This window comes from Cricetulus griseus (genome assembly GCF_003668045.3).
Source record: "Cricetulus griseus strain 17A/GY chromosome 1 unlocalized genomic scaffold, alternate assembly CriGri-PICRH-1.0 chr1_0, whole genome shotgun sequence".
In the NCBI taxonomy this organism is placed as follows: Eukaryota; Metazoa; Chordata; class Mammalia; order Rodentia; family Cricetidae; genus Cricetulus; species Cricetulus griseus.
The window spans coordinates 78,395,485-78,414,945 of record NW_023276806.1 but is presented as its reverse complement, the minus strand read 5'-3'; the positions used below and the strand labels follow the sequence as shown (position 1 = coordinate 78,414,945).

Below are 19,461 nucleotides of genomic sequence, written 5' to 3'. Positions count from 1 at the left end.
ATAATGTTTTTGAAACAAATGGGGTTATAACTTTACTGATGTTGATTTTATACAGCTATCACACAGATTTTCCATTTGCAAATTCAATGTGGAAAAGTTATCATACAAATTATGGTTCAGATATGTTCATTTCTTTTTCCAAATATACAATGCTCATGTCTAGAACCCTAATGTTCACACACACACACACACACACACACACACACACACACACACAAAATTATTCTCAAAATATAATTTAGATGAAAATTCAATGGATATTTTCTATGTTATATTTTGTGGACCAAGATATAAGATTTATCCACATCATGCTATAAAAGTAGTCACATTGTTATTTTGTTTATAAACTAGCAGCTCACCACAAAAAGTCAGAGTACCACCAATGTTAGAATCTCTCTTTACAAAAAAATTCAAATGGGACTCTGACCTATTGCAAGAAGTAAAAATCAAATAGCAAAGACACTCCAATCATCTCCAAACAATATTAAAGGTGTGAACCAGGAAGCCCTTATCATGGGACATGCAGTCAATTCAAACCTCCCCATTGAGTCCAGTCTCTAACCTCAATTCAGTAACAGCTAGAATTTCCTTGATACATGTCAACCTACACATTGCACTCATGTGTTTGTAACATGTATCTAACTATGTTCTCTGCCCTTCTAAAACACCTATATGCCATGACTGTTATCAATTGTTTGACAGATGAAATAATTGTTAGAATTTTTCTTGCTCTCATCTCAAACTAGACAATGGGTAAATTATTAGAAAGATCCATTCACATCCCTTCCCAGAATAAGCTTCCTGTCCAAGTGTCCCTGGAACACTGTTCATGAACCACTGCAGGCTTGATAGCTACACAAAGTCAAAAACTGTGAGACCTAGATAATAAAGTAGATTGATTGAACTTCCTTTATTGCTCCCTTTCTTAAATACAGAAAGGCAAACAAACATAAGCATATATTTTACCTGTTGCTGCATTGTTTTTTCTTGCTTGAAGGAAGCAAAGCTTCATAACAGCATTATTACCTTCTGTGTCAATCTCAAAATTTTGAGCAGCCAGTGTGGCCTGCTCTTCGAAGCAGGGCACTGAACAGCTTCTATTGGCATTAAGCTTTTGGGGTTCTGGGTCTGTGGTGAAGAAAAGCACAGGGCTCTTGGTGAAGGGAACCATCTTCATTTCAAACCAGCATGTTTGAGCAACAACAGACCCTCTCCCATCCTGGCCTTGGGTGAGATGATACCATCAACTCTCACAACAAATATTGAGTCAACACTTGTCAGTCCTCCTACTATTCTCTTCTACAACCTCAACTGAAAAGGTTGTTTGATTTCATTTTTGCTTTGCATATGCCAGGCACACTTCTTCTGATCTTTCTTATGAATTAATTAGAACTTTATATCTCTGTCATTGTTAACATTGCCAAGATCTCAATATGTTCAAGATAAATGTGTGTCTAATGGCATGAAATTCTAGTTAACGTTAATCTTGCAAGTATTTAGTGAACATGAAATCAAATGAATAAATATGTGCATACTTAAATAATCTCCTTTAATGGTTCCATTTGTTAGTGGGTTCCTCTAGAAAGGACATTCCTAATGGTAGTTTAATTACATAATTATATCATCTTCAGTCCACATTATAAAAACTGAAAATGTTTATGGCAGAGTCTATTGGTAGCTTGCAGATAGTTTTGTAAAATCTCTATGAAGATATCTTCACCTTTGCAAAGTGAAAAATATGATAACACTCAGGGTGGAGTGATAAGTCAGTTGGGAATGTGCTTGCCACACAGGCAGGAATATTGGAGTTCCATTGGCAAACCCACTTAAAAATGCTGGTGGGGAGAGGAAAACAGGTGGATCCCTGGGGTTCTCTAGCCACAGTAGCTTAGTCCACTTCAAAAGTTCTAGATCAATGAGATACCCTGTCTCAAGAAACAAAACAAAATACCAAACCAAGGTGGAGGGTACCTGAGGAAGGGCAGCTGATGCTTCCCTTTAGCTTCCACATCCATGTGCATACATGGACTTAAATAAATGCACACACTCATATACACAAAAGAACAAGGAGGAAGAAGTAGAGGAGGAGAAGGAGGACAAGGAGGAGAAATGTAATAATGCCCTTAATGTCCTTTAGAAGTTTGGTACTGTGGTTTTAATGAGAATGTCATCCATAGGCTCAAATGTTAAAATAATTTCTTCTCATCTGGTAATGCTCTCTGAGAATAGTGTGACTTTGCTGGAACTATGTCACTGCAAGCAGGCTTTGAATTTTAAAAGCTATATGCATTCGCAGTTCACTTTCTGTTTCATATTTGCAGGTTAAGATGTAAGCTTTCAGCTTCGAGATCCTCTCACCTTGCCTCCACTTTGACATTATTTATTTTAATCCTCTAAAGCAATAAACACAAATAATCTCTTCTATAAATTGTCTTTGACCTAGTGTTTTATTGCCCCAATAGGAAAAACCAATACAAGTATTGCTACTTTTTCTGTCTTTTTTCTCTATGTATGTAATGGTAGCCACAGTTAGGATTCTCTAAATATATGTGATATTCGGTTAAATGCAAAGGGAGAGAAAGAGTCAGAATTACACCATCTCTTTCAAATGTTTAGATTAATCTCAAAGGTTAGTTCTTTGTATATGTCAGGTCAGAGCTTTGTGTCTGCAGTCAATTAATCCCTCAAAATCTTAAATTGTTAAAATAGTTTTCTTACTCCCAATAAATTACTCTCTAGCTTTTCATACACACACACACACACACACACACACACACACACACACAAATACTGCATCTAATGGCCAGTACTTCAAAATCTATTCTCTATGATCTCACCGAATTGAGACAATGGGAACTAGCTCAACCATAGGGAATGAAATAACCATTATCTAAAGAAATTCATCCAAAGAAAACCCTTTAGTTTCTAAAGAAACTAAAATAAAACATGAAAGGCAATTGTGGAGACACTGCACTTAAGTATAAAATATTCAAGTGCTCTGCTAACTACTAAAAAATATAATATACTCCTGTCTAATGCTTCTCTCGGGTTTCTAAAGTAAGGAATAATTTATGATATCTAGGTAGCATAATATTTAATACAAGCTTCAGACTGAGGCTGAAAAGTCAATCAAGTGAACATAGTTCCCATTTTCCTACCAAAGGATACCCAATTGACTCAAAGGCAATTCTGCAAGTTTTATTGGCTAAAACCAAGCTAGATAAAAATGAAAGTCCTGTTCCCTGCTGTCAATAATACAGAAATGCTGATGTAGCATAAAAAGAGATTTGACATGCTGTCGATAATTTGCAAAACCAAGTCAGTCTCGAGGTTCTGCTTAGTCAGTGTGATAAAAGTACACGATCACTAATCCTTGAATCTTATAACAGTCATCTATAACTCAGGTGTACACAGCATCAGGTGCATACATGAGCAGTCAGGCCTACTGTATGTACTACAACTCCACACTAGATTCCAGTTTCAAATTTGCACTCACCTAATTTGGATGTTAGCTGCCTCTGGTAATCAGGGTGAAGGACATGGTGAGCATTTTCTGTGCTGCTATTCCACAGAACAATTTCTCCATCATAGCTCCCTGTAGGAGTCAGGGCAAAGAGCATAAATTACCAGATGATTATATAGAAACATGCAAATGGAAACAAAAGGAAGCTGTTATCAACATGCATTATACAAAATCTTGTAAATAGTAGGTATTTTCTCTTTTTGGAGCCATGAATAATAATGATACCTGATACATTAACTGTAGAATTTCAATATCTATAAAATAACCCATGTAGTTGTGAGCCAATTAGCTATATTATTTTACTATAATAAATCATTCTGAATAAAATCTCTGAAGTTAAACAGCTTGAGTCTGAGTTCAGGTTCTGCCAATTATTAGCTATGTAGCCAGACACATGATATTAACTCATCTTGATGCCAAACAGTCTTCATCTATAAAACTGAGTTAACAATTGTACTTATGGGGTTATTTTAAGGACGAAAAGTATTTAAAGTGGTGTTAACCACTAGGCAGGTATTGAGAAAGTGTAAACTCTTAAGAGTTCTGTTCCTATACTTTTTGTGTATGAGAGAGAGTTCTTTGCATTTCTTTCATCTAAATTCTTTGTGAATTGTTTTCTCCAGTTCTACACTTCTCCCTACAGAAAGTCATTTGCTCCTGTTCTGTTTTGTTTTTATAGGAACAGGAGGAAATCTCAAACAAAATTTATAACCAAGCCTGTGCTATGGAAAAGACACATAGCAGTGTCCAAATGGCACTCAGTGGTCACTGAGAATAGTTCACTACTGAGAAGATAATGGCAAGTGAGGAACACAAAGGACAGCTGAATTTGGGTCAGGCATATATATGGTGACTTCGTAAGATTTGAGGAGGGGGGCATATTAAGCTTTGTGCTGTTCTGGACAGAGCAATCCACTTAGCCCAGAAACTATCAGGCAAGGGGATATATTCCAGCTCCCCATGGCAGATATACTATTATCCACTTTGAATACAAATGCATTATGTTCAAAGTGCTTGGATGAACATTTTCCCTGTGTAACTGAGAGCATTAGAATGAATTAAGAGTTATATTATGCCAAAGAGTTAATTTGTTCCATGACATACCTATAACGAAGTGATAACATGTCATCTAATACAGATACCGAAGAGAGTTAAGATATTCTTATATTTTTGGTTGTATACCTAGCCTTTAATTGCTAAGCCATCTCTCCAACCCCACAGTTAAGATACTCTAATTAAGAAGGATTTCAGTGCCACCAAGGTATGATTTTTACCCTAATACTGCTTTGGAAAAATGAACAATACATTCACAGTTCGTGATCACTAATGAGTTTATTGTATGTTAACCACCATGTAAAAACATAACACTGGCTTTCTGTGCTTTAAAGCAAGAATGCACCCCAAACTAATGTTAGCTAGGGAGAACTGTAAGTTGAAGGTTGAATAACTCACAATATCATCCAGTAACTAAGTAGTAGAGCCCAGTGTGTGAAATGACAGATACAGCCATGGAAGCTGGCAGTACTAACTACCATAACAATAAGGATTTAAAGGACCTATAAGACTGCTTCATTATTCTCTTTTCAGTTGAGAAAAGTCTTTAAAAAAGATTACCCAAAGGCAACACACTATCTCTAGTCCATTGTGCAGGGAAGGCTCAATTTACCTGTAGCAAGAGTTTGCGGGGGTAAAAATGCAGCGCACAAGATGTCATCTTGGTGATGGATTCCCCCCTTCCACTCTTCAGGCTGGATGGAAAACTGATTGAAGTTCTGGGGTCGAAACACAGTAACTGCTCTGTAAAATGATATAGAATTTAGCTGCAAATCTAAAATTGGTACTGATATTGAGTAGCCATTATCCACTTGAATGGTGCAATTTGAAAAGTCTGGAAGACTATACCACCCAAAATTTTGTCATCACTTGCCATCCATAATAAAGTAAGCTTCCCATTAAAATTCTTACATTAAATCTCTGTACATTATAAATGCTTAATGTAGGAAGGTTAATTATGCTTCCATAACCATTAAAGTCAAGGATACAGCCATTTATCAGATTAATTATCTGTTTTCAAGACCCTGAAACAAAATTTCCTCACATGAAACTATTAAGATTTTTATGGCAATAATAATTGTCTGCTAGTTTAAATTAAATCATTATGGTTTCTTTCACCAAAGTTGCTTCTTGGGGTGTTTACATGTTATCATTCCCTATGACATTTTCCAAAATTACAGTAGCTACAAAATTGATTCTCTTGGAGTTCACCGAATCTTTAAGAGCTACCATTTGTAGAAAATGTTTGAAAACTGCCATTTCCAAGAATTATGAGATCTAGAAAACATAGAAACAACAGTTTTAGAGAAATCAACCCTGAGGCACTGCTGACAAATCTGAGTGTATACCATAGTAAAGATAGAGTGGATAGTCTGAGGCCTAGGAGGGAATGAGGGAATGCAGACAACAGTTTATGGGAGAATCTGTACTGCCCTATTCCCATTCAGTGTCTTGAGCTCTGGTTGACAGCCAGTATGAAGCCTCCCCTTCTTTTCATGGCTACCCTCCTTTCAAATGACCATTTGTTACCATAGCTTGAGTCTTCACTATCATTCTTCCTCCCCTCCCTGACATCACGCTTCTTCTCCCACTTAATTGTCAAACCAAAATGAGTCTTTGCTTATGAACAAGAAGCTGTTTTTTTCTCCTTGAAATTCTTGCTTCCAGCTAACAACCTAAAGTGCTGTGTATCGGTGAAGTTGACTGTGGAAGCAGGATACACCCTCTCCATTTCCAGACCCAAGTATGATGATCCCAAAGTATCCTCTGAGGCCCTTCATCTCAGATGGACTGTTTACCTATCAAATCTGTGACATTTGGGAGTAGAGGACTGAAAACTAGCCCAAGAGTGAAAACGAATAGAAAACAAACCATTTCTAGTTGATGTTACATGAAGAAAATGTTCAATTAGGAACTCCAGCTGACTGTCTTAAACTCCCAAGTCCATTTTTCCTGGATATTTTGAGCACTGCATTTGACAACATTTTGTTACCTACCTGTCTATAAATCATCTATATAGCACTTGCTATTTATTCAAAACAAAGGAATGACTATCATGGATCCCTCCCCATACAGTACAGAACACAGTTCTTGCTTATCTGCTTGCCCTCTTTATTATTCATTCCCGAGTGTCCATTTTCTTGACCCTACTGTCTCTCACCCTTTTGGTTTAAACATTCTTTAACTCCACTGGTCCCCTTCTCTCTGTTCATTCACAGATTCCATGTATCACCATGGATTCTAATACAAATGAATTTCTTTTGATCTTCATCCACAACGTTTACCAGGATTGGATGGTTTCAGTTTGCCAGCTGGTAATTCTATACATATTGTCCTTCCATCGCCAACATATCTTAACACATGACAAATCAAATATGACAGCTTCTTTCCACACTCTATCCTGAACTCGAGACTTTGGTTTACAGACAGATCATCATTACAGCCTGTTCTGTGCCATTTTTGCCTCTGCTCACAAACACTTACAATTTACATCACCCATGTTTGACATATTCATTCTTTTCACTTGCACTTTAAATGGCTACTTAGAGCTTCCTAGTACAGAGTTCTCCACCCCACTGGTCAACAACTGTAAGAGGCTCCTAACCCAATCTTACTGCTGCTAAGTCTACTCTCCCCACATGAAATCTTCATCCTGATACTGGATTCACCTTTATATTCTGGAGCTCTTAATATTCCCTCATTCTTCAATAAAATATTGCTTCTCCACAGCATGTCTTAAACATTTAGAACCAGGAGCCCAAAATGATGAAAACATTAAGTGCAATATGATATGTGCTAAACAGCACCATTTAACTGCCTTGAAGTCCAGAGCACAGATCATGGAGGTCCAGTTGAGGACTGATATTTATTATACAGAGCATAGAAATTATATAGGGCATGGAAGAAAGAAGCATGCTGGGAAGAGGAGACAAGACAGTGAAAGATGAAGTTGAAGTCTTGCTTAAAAACACTCCCTGGGTTTCCGTTTCCCACATTACAAAATTCAAATTTGAAAGCCTGTTTTTTTTCTCCAGATCCAAAACTATACAGACTTAATCTCCTTCTCAAGAAATATTTCTCCCTATTCTGCCATTGCCTCTTAGCAGTGTGTGTGTGTGTGTGTGTGTGTATTTTCAATGAACTTTTGAGAAAGGCCATAGAAAGCCATAAAGTAATATTCTTTGTACAGCATTGAAGAAATAGTACTTTATTAAAAATAGAGATTATATAATATAATAAAGTACTATGTCCGTCTGAATTGTACAAATAGATTACTAGGTTTCAAATTTACTGCCTTACTGGGAAGTTTATAAATGTCAGGCATATCCAGGGATAAGTTACAGAAAAAAAATCATCTTGCCCAAACTGAATTTGTATTGTTCTCTATTTCCAGATGTTCAGTTTAACTTTGTGGTATCTTATATTCTTCTAGGGGAGCCTCATGTTTCTGTATCCTATGCCCCATCTTCTCAGGCCACTCATATTCCATGAATGTTCCATAAGAACTAGAATGTTGCAGAGAGGGAGGAATGAATATCAAAGGAGTCGGTACCAGGCTCGTGAAACCCACAAAAACAGCTGGCCTGAACAAGGGGGAGCTCATGGACCCACCCCAGACTACTGTCTGGGAGGCCAGCACAGGACTGATCCAGACCCCTGTACATGGATGTCAATGAGGAGGCCTCGGCACTCTAGGGGGCCCCTGGTAGTGGATTAGTATTTTTCCCTGGTATAAGAAGGGACTTTGAGAGCCCAATCCACGTGAAGGGATGCACTCTTGGCCTGGATACATGGGGCAGGGCCTACACCCAGCCCAGGATGATGTGATGGACTTTGAGGAGCCCCGACGAGGGCCCTACCCTGCCTGGGAGGTGGAGGGTGGATGGGGTGGGGTGCAGATGGGGAGTTGGGGGGTAGGGTTGAGGGAAGGGGAGGGAGAAGGGATTGACATGTGAAGCAAGCTTGTTCCAAATTTGAACTAAAAAAATTAATTACAAACAAAATTAAAAATAAAATAAAAAAAAGAACTAGAATGTGAAGAAATAATGCCCTTCCGATCTCTTCAGTTATTCACTTTCACTAATTAAATTAATATTATAAGTACAAACAAGGGATCTTTGTTTCTTGGCCTGATTGAGTGAAAGTGGAAACTATCAGTTTAAGTGAGCTTTCTGTGGCAATTCCACCTCGGGATTCACCCCTTTCTTCCTGTGCTCCATTTTCCTTGGTAACATTCATTATTGTGTTCTATATTTTTTTGTTTCTTTCTTTTTGGTTTTTCTGTTTCCAGGAAAAAAAAGTAAGTAAAGTGCATGAAACCGAAAGTTTTCCACCTGCATTGCCAATGCTAGAACAATATTTCATACATTTAACAGGCATGCTACAAGTATCTACCAAATACAGTTTAAGAATTACTCCTCTATTTTAAAAATAATAACTTTAATATGTATATCATTAATTGAGACTTAGAAAAACACTACAAATAAGAAAATTCAAAGTTCTGAAATTCAGTTTACTATCACAATATCATGTGAATATATTTCTAAGTTTCTCTCTCTACTAGTAGGTTAAGGAAGGGTGAATAGGGAGTGGAAGTGAGAAACGCAGATCAGTCCTATATCTATTATGTAAGCCAAGTTTCAATGTCAAATGTGTTTTTGCCAAGATTCCTATATTAAATATAGATATATTCAGGGCACAGCACCCAAGGTATGAAATGTTTTTCATAATATGCTACAAAAAAAACAGCCCTTTTGACATTTGATCTTCTATGTCAAAACACTGAAAAACTAATAACCTGGCACCTTTCCCTTAAAACCTAACTTGAAACTCTGATTTGAAATGACAGTGATCCTTAAAATACCTCAAGAATTCACACTCCATGTCTCACCCTTTCCACCTCAAACACAACTCTTTTTTTTTTTTTAAGTTTGGACTTTGCCAAGAACAAAATAGAAGTTCAGAATGAGCCAGTTTTTGGCCATTTTAAGGGTCAGATAGACTTGTTATTTGGCACTGAAGGAGTTTACCAGTTCTCTTCCATTCCTCATGGGTGAAATCCTGAGAGTATTGCCCTGAATCATGGCCACATTGCAAAGAAGCTGATTATGAAGAAAACACTGTCAGCGACCTGTTCCTTCTGAGATTGATTGCTCATATGTTGTTGGTCCAGTTGTTTTGAGTCTCATTAATACTTCTCCTTTGATCCATGGCTTATTAGATTTATAATGAGTATCTTAGAAGCAGAAAACCCATTTCTAATCATTTTGCTTTTATTTGTTCTTCTGATTTTTCTTTTTTAAAATCTGTGAGGACAAATTTTGCACATCGAAACAATCACAAATTAAAGTTTAGGAAGTATCTGTAACTTTCAAATATACTTATTCTCTCCTTAGTTCCAAATGGCAAATTTAAAATAAATCACAACTTTAGACCCATCCATTTTGATTCTTATTCCAATAATAGAAATTAATTGTGTCACATCGGTCTACTTCCTTAGAAAGGCAATTATTAGAAAGACCTCAATATCTTTTCTTAGGTAAGTCTTATTCCTGAGCAACTTCAAATCTCTAAGGTCATTTCATTTAGAAAACACTTTAAAGCCCAGGAAACTCTGAAGTGACCTCATTTAATTTCTAACATCATATATAAAACTACACATGGAATTGGAAGATTGAGATTTGGGAGAAATGGAGAAGGACATAATTAAATAAACAACTGCTTATTAAGCACATATTTTTATACAGTTTAACAAAGGGTGGGCTACCAATAATATTTTCAGAATTGTTTTAAATAGCATTTAAAGATTCTTTAATATTTGTACATGAGTAAAGGTGTATAAGGTGATAATTATAATAATTGACTGTTACCATTTCACAATGTGTACAAATATTAAAAATTTGGTTGTATACTGCAAACATTAATACAAACTGTTTTATTTGTTGATTATATCTAGATATAGCTGGCAGAAAACACATAGATTTCTCCTCTATACAAATAGTAAAGCAGAAGCTGTCTGTTTTTAATGGTCTGTAAACAGAGAAGAATGTAAGTTTCTAGAAGATATTGCCTGCCTACTAAGGTAAAGGTATAGATGAAATTAGATAATATATGTAAAGTACACACTGCTTCATAGCACCAGGAAGAAAATAAATCAGCTAGTGTATTTAGGTGCCTCATTCAAGAAAAGCAATTTCTACTCACTCCTGAGCGTAATTATCAAACCAATCTCTATATTTAGATAGAGCCTGAAGTTAAAGCTTCAGCTTAACCTAAGAGGCTCTCTCTGGATTTTCCAGAAAGCTTGATAAGATGATTGTCAATCTTTACTTTTCCTTCTTTAATCACTGAACCATACTGATCTGGCTTCAAGGCCATATATCCTCAGCTATAACCAAGCAGTTGCAATTTGGCTTTATGATCTAAAAAGCCTCCTAGTAGAAATGACTCTGTCTGGTTCATGAAAAATCTACCCTAATGTAATGTCTCTAAAAAAAACATATTTCTGAAATCCCTATCTTCAAATGTTGCATAATATAACTGATAATTCATTAATGAAATCACTAGATAAAAGACCCAAGACTAACAACTCTACAAAAGATGGAAAAAACTGGAGACGAAGATGGAAAAATCCTAATTTTCTTTCATTTTAGTCTCCCTAAATTTTCTCATTGTTCACAGGAAGTAACTAACAGTCCACCAACATATATCACAGTGCAAAATGTTTCTTTAAGCCACTTTTCAATAACTCAATATGTCAAACACTTTAAATTTTTCTTTGTAAGCAATCAGAAATATTATCTTTGAGGCTAATTTTTTACTGTGATTATCTAAAATAATACAAAGAAATGCTATCTGTAACTTTTGTTTTAATTCATTCTTTGTTATGAATGTAAACTGAATCAGCTGGATACCATACACTCACCAGCCCATGGAATTAGAGACTTAAATTTATTCATAAGCATGGCCTAGTTATAGGCCTCTGAGCCCTAGCCGGCTGAAGAATTGTAACTTGATAATGGATAATGATTGCTCCCGGGGATGTGAAGAAGCCTTGTCCTTCCAGCTAAGGATGATTGAATTGGTCTTTAATATCAAGTGGGATGATCTGAACTACACTTTCTTTATCATCAAACTGTCCTTGAAAACAGTTAGTCCACATATAATCATTTCAGAATTGAGAAATAAAATGTCCTTTCTATGATTGAAAAAAAATCACCCAACATACACTGCTAGTTTTCTAGGTATTAAAAATGTCTGAACCTTAGCTTCAGACTATAAAAGTTTTTGTTATATAACAAACAATACCAGACAAGTTACCAAGTATAGTGATATTTTATGAATTATCAAAATCTAAGTGATAAATTCTTGAAACAGAACACACTTAATTTCCCTGGTGTTTATACAATGACATAGAAATGACCCTATCTATGATCCCTTTGTTCTCTTAATAAAAGTAAAAGAAAAAATTATTTTCCTAATAATGGAATGAAAAAGTGTACCTATGGAAGAAAGACTATGCTCTGTGAAGAACATTTCCACAGCGATTGGAGAAGGGGCTAGAATAGGGGTCAAGGAGCCATTTCTCTCATATAGCAAATAATAGCTCTCTTACTGTGATGAACCTAACCTGTGGTTCATAGGTGTTTGGAATTGGTTTGTAAAATAGATGTGGATACATTTGGAGATGCTGGGTATGAAACTGTATCTAGAGAAAAATAAAACATTTCCTATACAGTTGGGGGAAGCAATTTCCACTACAAAGATTTTTCCTGAATTTACAATATAGGAGAGAAGTAGAAAGTCAGGAAATGGCATTACATATTTATCTGGGATTTTGAAAATAAGACCCAAATTTCCAAACCCAGGAGAAAGCCCCAAATGGTTCCACTAGTCACACAAGCTGGATAATTTTACAGTATTTCATTCACAAAACACCCAGACCATTCCAATTCTCCTATCTAATTACTCATAAACAAATGAGACTTTTTTGCTCTCCTTTTATATTTTGATTCAAATAAAAGCATCTTCATCTTCTCTTCTGACATGTTATATAGGTACATCATACCTCTCCCAGCCCACAACCAGGATAGTCTTCTTAAGAACCAGGATCTGTGAGATATCCACAACTCCATCTTGCCCAACACTTAGGGTGTGGTGACAATATCCATTAAAATCCCACACCTTTAAGAGAAAAATGAAAACCAACATTTAGATGGAAACATGAAGATATCTTCAGTGCATAAAACAATACATGATAATAGGAAGAGTTTGTTAAATATGGGTATGTACATTCTGTGTTGGTCTAAATTGTCAATTTTGTGAGATTTGAAATACCTTAGGAGGCAAATCTCTTACTCTTAACTCTAAGGATATTTTCAGAAAGAATTAACTCATCTGGAAAGATCCACTCTGAATGTGAACAGTTCATCCCATGGTGGAGATCACAGACTGAGTAAAAAGAAGAACATGGATGGTGTGTGTATTGGCATTTATGAGTCTGTTTTCTGACTGACTCCACTTTTAGTGGACCAGTCTCTTCAGACTTCCCCACCATAATGAACTGTCCTTCAAACCATAACCCAAAATAAACCCATTGTTAAGTTGTTTCTGTCTAGAATTTTATGACAACAACATGAAAAGTAACTAATACAAAAACTAAGTAGCAAGGAGGAGGTCTCTTACTGTGAGAAAACTAACCATATGGTTAATAGTCCTTTGAAACTGGTTTTTGGAAGATGTGTGCATAAGTCTGGAACTGCTGGGTACTGATGCTCTAGAATGCCTTAAGAACTTACTGAGTTGTTACCGAGGGTTTGAAGGATAGGACTGCTGAGAGAAATTTGCATGGTAGAGGACAAGCTTGTGAGTTGTTAGAGGGGAACAGGACCTTTAGAGAGAACTGAGCTAGATGATATTTATGTTATGATTTGGCAAAGAATCTGAAACATTCTAATCTTGTTCTGGGAACTTAAGTGGAACTGAGTTTTAAAAGTCATGACTAACCTCCTTCTGTGTAGGGGTGTATGGATTTGACCCTGTACTTCTCTCTCTCTCTCTCTCTCTCTCTCTCTCTCTCTCTCTCTCTCTCTCTCTCTCTCTGTGTGTGTGTGTGTGTGTGTGTGTGTGTGTGTGTGTACCTGTGCTTCTCCTGCTTTTTCTTTGTTTTGTTTTTATCTATGTTTTTTCTTTTGTTTTATTCTAGTTTATTTATTTGTTTGATTGCTTGCTTATTTTCTAAAGATAGAGAAAAGAAAGGAAGGAGATGAAAAGATGGAAAGGTATGGAGAAGCATGAAGGAAATGAGAGAAGGGAAGCCTTGGTCAGAGTATATTATGTGAAAAAAATCTATTTTCAATAAAAAAGTAAAAGAGAAATTTGTTTGGCAGAAGATTGCATTCAGCCTGTGACATGGATACTACTCATTGTTCTTATCTTGTTCTCCCATGAGACAGCAGGAAGTAGATCAGAGCAGTATGAAAATGTTCAGAGAAGAAAGGGTTTGAGTGAGTTTGAAGTTGCAGACCAGATAGCTGAGATAAAAGCAGCTATAAATGTTGAAGAGATTAATGCCATTAAAGAGATAAATAATGTTGTTCATCTTAACAATAGAAAAGGTGCCATGAGGACAAGACATCTACCATCAAAGTCTGCAACTTAGAAATGAAAATTCACTTATAATAGGAAAGCCTGGACTGAAATACTATCAAACTTATTTCTTACTTGAAAACCACTCCATAAATATGTATATTCAGAGATTTGACCATCCAAACACACAGAAGACATTATAATTATTGTAGAAGGGCCAAACTACATCTCAATATGGCAGCAGATCTTGGCAGAAGCGTCAACGTGGTCTTGGGTTGACAGATACATACAATTTGAGAGTTAATAATTTAGGCTTGCACCAAGTTTTCAGAAAGCTGCTGAAACCTGATAATATATAGAGTCAGATGCCCAGCGACAGGGTTTTCAGAGGTCATGTGTGCAGCTGTGGAGTTGCATTATAGTGACCAGGATGTTAACTGTACTAGAACCAAGTAATATCTGTTGAAGAAATTGTATGCAGATTGGAACTTACTAAAAGACAGTGATGTGTACGAAAGGCTTCAAAACTACAAGAATAGTACAATCTCTGGCTGTTAGGGTCCAAAAGATTCTATCATGATCACAAGATAGAGTTGTTGAATTTCATGTTTGACAGGATAGATGGGTGGATTGCTTTAGCCCAATCATTCTTTGCCCTACATTTATTTTGAAATGTGATATTTATTTTGTCATTGTACACTGTGTGTGTGTGTGTGTGTATGTGTGTGTGTGTCTGGGTGTGTCTGGGTGTGTCTGTGTGTGTGTGTGTGTGTCTGTGTTGGGTGTGTGTGTGTCTGTGTGTGTGTGTGTGTGTGTGTGTGTGTGTGTGTGTGTGTGTCTGTTTGTCTGTGTGTGTTTGTACAGGGATCATAATTATCTTGAGTTGTAACTAAAAATTGAGTTGCTCACCAATTTCAAGTTTTGGCCTCTGAATACTGCTAGAACTGTTAAGATTTTGGGAACTCTTATAGATCAACTGAATGCATTTTATATTATGAGATGTTCATGAGCATTGAAGTCTATTGGTGGAATGATTTCTGGTGCTGGAAAGAACTCAGTAGAGTGCATGTTTTGTATGCATAGCATCCTAGGTTTAATCCCCAGGACTACACAAAAAAAAAAAGTGGTATGTTTGGGTATTAAGTTGACAAGGAATGGCTTTGTGATGAGTAATTTGTTAAATTGGTGGAATTTAGAGTCATCTAAGAGACAAACTTCTGAGTACATCTTTTAAGGTTTTTACAAAGATTTATTTGAGGAGGAAGGACCCAACCTTACTGTGGTGATACCACTCCATGGACCATGATATTAGACTGGATTATAATAAGAAAAGCTATTGTAGCATTCCGCTGTCTTTGTTTCCTTATTGGAGATTTGATGTGACCAGCTGGTGAACTAAATCAGTGACTCTCAACCTCCCTAATGTGGTGACCATTTAATACAGTTCCTAATGTGGTCATACCCAAACATAAAATTATTTTCATTGTTACTTCATAATGTTGTTTTTTTACTATTAGTAATTGGAATGTAAATATCTTTGTTTTACTATGGTCTTAGGTGACTCCTGTGAAAGTGTCATTTGACCCCCCCAAAAGGAGTCTTGACCCACACATTGAGAACAGCTGAACTAAACCCTAAAGCTATGAGGAAAATCTACTCTGTAGTAAATATAATTATAGTAGGTTATGTTATAATCAATCTTCTCAGAATTCAAATTTAGGTGTATCTATTACTCTTGTAACACAAAAGATGCTTGAAATATCTAGAATGAACAAGAATGATGCATTAATGAATGATTGGTAACTGAAAATATATTTGTAGATTTGAAGTATGGGGTGATTACAGGACAAACCAAGGCATTGGAAAGTTGAGAATGAGGTTCTCCCAGGGTCTGTGGGAGAGAAACTGAAATTTTAGTTGCTCACCAATGAGTATAGATGCAACTAGCCATGTCCAAGCAATGAAGCTTTAATAGTAGAAACAGCAAATCAGGATTACATTGTTTCTAATGAGGTGAGCGATGAATGAACCTGGAAAGTGTAAGCTTTCCCAGCAAAAGGAGGGCATGGAAGTCCCATGACCCTGTTCACAAGCCTTTCTTCAGACTTTTCCAACTGGCTTAAGTGGTATCATATGATTCAACCACCAGGAGATGGATCATGCCTATAATGTGCACAGTCCTTGTTCCATTCTCAGAAATACCTTCCACGTACACAAAAAGAGATTAATCGTCTGCTATTTCTAGACTCGCCCCCAAAACTCTAACAGCTATGACACCTTTGACTGAGATGCTTTAACTCTTGGAGCTTTAGCACCCTCAATTGTAAAATATGGATTTGACCCTGTACTGCTCTCTCTCTCTCTCTCTCTCTCTCTCTCTCTCTCTCTCTCTGTGTGTGTGTGTGTGTGTGTGTGTGTGTGTGTGTGTGTGTGTGTGAGTGTGCGTGGTGTACTTGTAACAGCGTCTGGTTCAAAGTAAGCATGCTGTAGAATTTAATAAACTTGATTATTTATGTAGAATATCCATATAAACTAATATCCATGACACAATCATGAAATATCAGATCAACATGTACAGTGCTCTGTCATCTAGCAAAAAAATTAGTTCTTCTAGGCTAGAAAAATGGACAAGAAACCAACAATACAGGTATAATAATGGGAAAAGGGAACAAAGATTCTGTGTAGACATTACTTCAAAGATTCATTAGTTTTCAGTTCCTTTAAACCATAAGTGGAACATAATATAAATTCTTTGATCATACAGCTTCTGATTTGAGATGGTAAATGGGTTGCAAACTGTCACTCATTTCATTCCTTCACAAAATATGCCCAAAGAAGTTCACCCTTTATTGACATGTCTAATACAGAGGTTGCCAGACTTCCAATTATGTTGTGTGACTGTGATAAGAAAAAATGCACCTTAAAATTCAATAATTATGCTACTGCTACTAAATTGATTTTAAGGCTTATTTTAGTATGGATTTATGTGTATGTGTGTCTCTCAGTGTATATGTGCACATGTGTACAGGGAGGCCAGAAGAAGATGCCCTGAAACTAGAGTTCCAGACAGTAGTAAAATGTGGGTACTGGAAACTGAACTCAGGTCTGCTGGAAGAGCAGAAATGATTCTAAACTGTTGAGTCATCCTTTCAGCCCCTACACAACTAAATTTATAGTCACCTGTAAATGTGCAGGTTTCTGCAAAGAATCCAGGGTCACCTAGGGTCTGCATCCATGTTGTATTGCTTTCCTCTAGAAAAAACTATTACTCATCTCAATTAAATAATTCCCACAAAGAAATATTGAAAAGATCTGGCCATCTTTCATTCTAGGAAGTATTCATCATGGATCATTTTTGCAATATCTATGAGGTCTACCTTACCCTGAACTCTATAACCAGTTCCTTCTACATAATGGGTAAATAGGTGTTTTTTCCCTTGCTTTATTTTTGCCTCAGTTTCACACTTTAGGATTGTGTAGTGAGGCATTGACCAATTCTTTTTGCCTGTCTAGCATGCCAGTTTCAGTTGTTGCTCTTCTATTTCACCCCTATCTGTGAGGACTGGGGTGATCAGTGACTTCCCACACTGTATCAGATCTCCTATGAACAGTGATCTTTCCTACACCAATCTGCAGTCCACTTCTCATTGATGTGGCTTTCCACAGCCATGTTCTGTTTACATACAGAGATTTTCATGCTAAGCCCACCCAAGATACCTTCTCATGCTGGCAATTATCAGCCTTAGCTGACCCTGAACTTTCGGCACTATGTATAGGGTAGTGTTTCTCCATATCCAAGTAGCTTTCTGTGACTCCCCAGCACCTTAACAGCATGCATTATGTACCCATTCCCATGGTCCGTTAACCATGGAAGGCAGTCTAGCATCTTGATGTCCCTGTTATTACAGCTTTGATAGTCATTGAGTTTATCCAAGAAACTACTTTCTGTTGCCTCACAATGTCACATGGCATCACCAATCAAAGATGACCATGGCTCTCTACATGACATAAGGTGGGAGATTTCACTGATAGGTATAATTTCTAAATGTATCTGGCTTTCCATGAAAATTTGATCATGATGCAAATTAAAATATCTCCTTTCTCACAGAAGAAATAAATGGTAGTTATAAAATAAGAAAACTAAAAGAAATAAGGTACTATTAATTAGGATAGAAAAGAAATATGACTATGATTATAGTTTTATTATCCCAGCTCACCACCTCACTAATTTCGTATAACAAAAATACAAGTCATTAAATATGTTTACTTTTAAGTATTGATTTTTTGAAAAAAGTGTATTACTGCCATTTAAAAACTTTATTATGTTGTGCTATTCCTCATTTCATAAATTTTCTAAATTTATGAAAACTAGAGATGTTAGCAGAAGCATGTGAAAATTATCCAGACCTCTTATTTTCAAAAAGTAATCGTGTACCAGAAAAGGCTTTCTGAAGTAAGTATGCCTTGTTGTGTCTTTATACAAATAATTTATTCAGAAAATCCATTTATTCATCATTCTAACAGCTCAATTATTGGCTGACTTATTTAGCTATCTGCTCTTGTCTTTCTTCTTCCAAGACAACAAAGGCAACAGCAAGCAAAGTTTTAGTTGTGCCCCTCTGCACATCCTTCTAGACTCCTCATATCTGGGTAGAAAAAGATTCATTTTGTCCATACCTTTACAGTCCCATCTGTGCTGCCAGTCAAAAGCCGAGTCTCATTTGCATCCAGGGCCATAGTGCTGATCTCTGCATTGCCATGGCAACCAGAAAACTGTTTGATTTTCTGCCCAGTCTCTATCATCCAGAAGGAAACAGTAGACCCCATATCAGAGCTGATTACCTAGGAGAAAATAGCATAGTGGAGAAATTAAATATAGTTTCAGGATCAGCCACTTTCATTTCAATAAAACTACCTTGACTGTGCACTTTCACTGCTAAGATACCCCAGCAATTAAAGACATTTTTGCAATGTGTCTTTCTTCTGTTTGTTAAGCTGATAACATTTCGGTTTGTATGCCAGAGCTGAAATCATGAAGTCATGATCTTTTTTATCATAGAAGATGGTAATCTGATTCCTTTACCCACCATTCAGCTGACTGTCTAGAGGCCATCTTGACTTAATATCTCACTGCCAATAAACATAACAAATCTTTCACATTTGTTTAAGAAAGACAAACCTCATAGTTATGGTACTATGACACTGTTTACTAAACAAAATGGAACTTTTTATTTGTAGCATTAAATAATGTAGCATTAAAAAAGAAGAAGAAGAAGAAAAAGAAGAAGAAGAAGAAG

The 19,461-nt window shown here is 36.4% G+C and overlaps 1 protein-coding gene across 1 annotated transcript in view; it reads right to left on the bottom strand.

Moving 5' to 3' along the window:
- The window catches only part of Wdr49 (WD repeat domain 49), a 139,682-nt gene that overhangs the window by 46,476 nt on the left and 73,745 nt on the right, over window positions 1-19,461 (bottom strand). The window contains exons 9-13 of the mRNA XM_035451338.1: window positions 18,842-19,006; window positions 12,645-12,760; window positions 5,190-5,320; window positions 3,497-3,595; window positions 967-1,128 (exon numbers count right to left, since the gene is read on the bottom strand). Coding sequence (XP_035307229.1) covers window positions 967-1,128; window positions 3,497-3,595; window positions 5,190-5,320; window positions 12,645-12,760; window positions 18,842-19,006 — 673 coding nt within the window. The remainder of the gene's footprint in view (window positions 1-966; window positions 1,129-3,496; window positions 3,596-5,189; window positions 5,321-12,644; window positions 12,761-18,841; window positions 19,007-19,461) is intronic.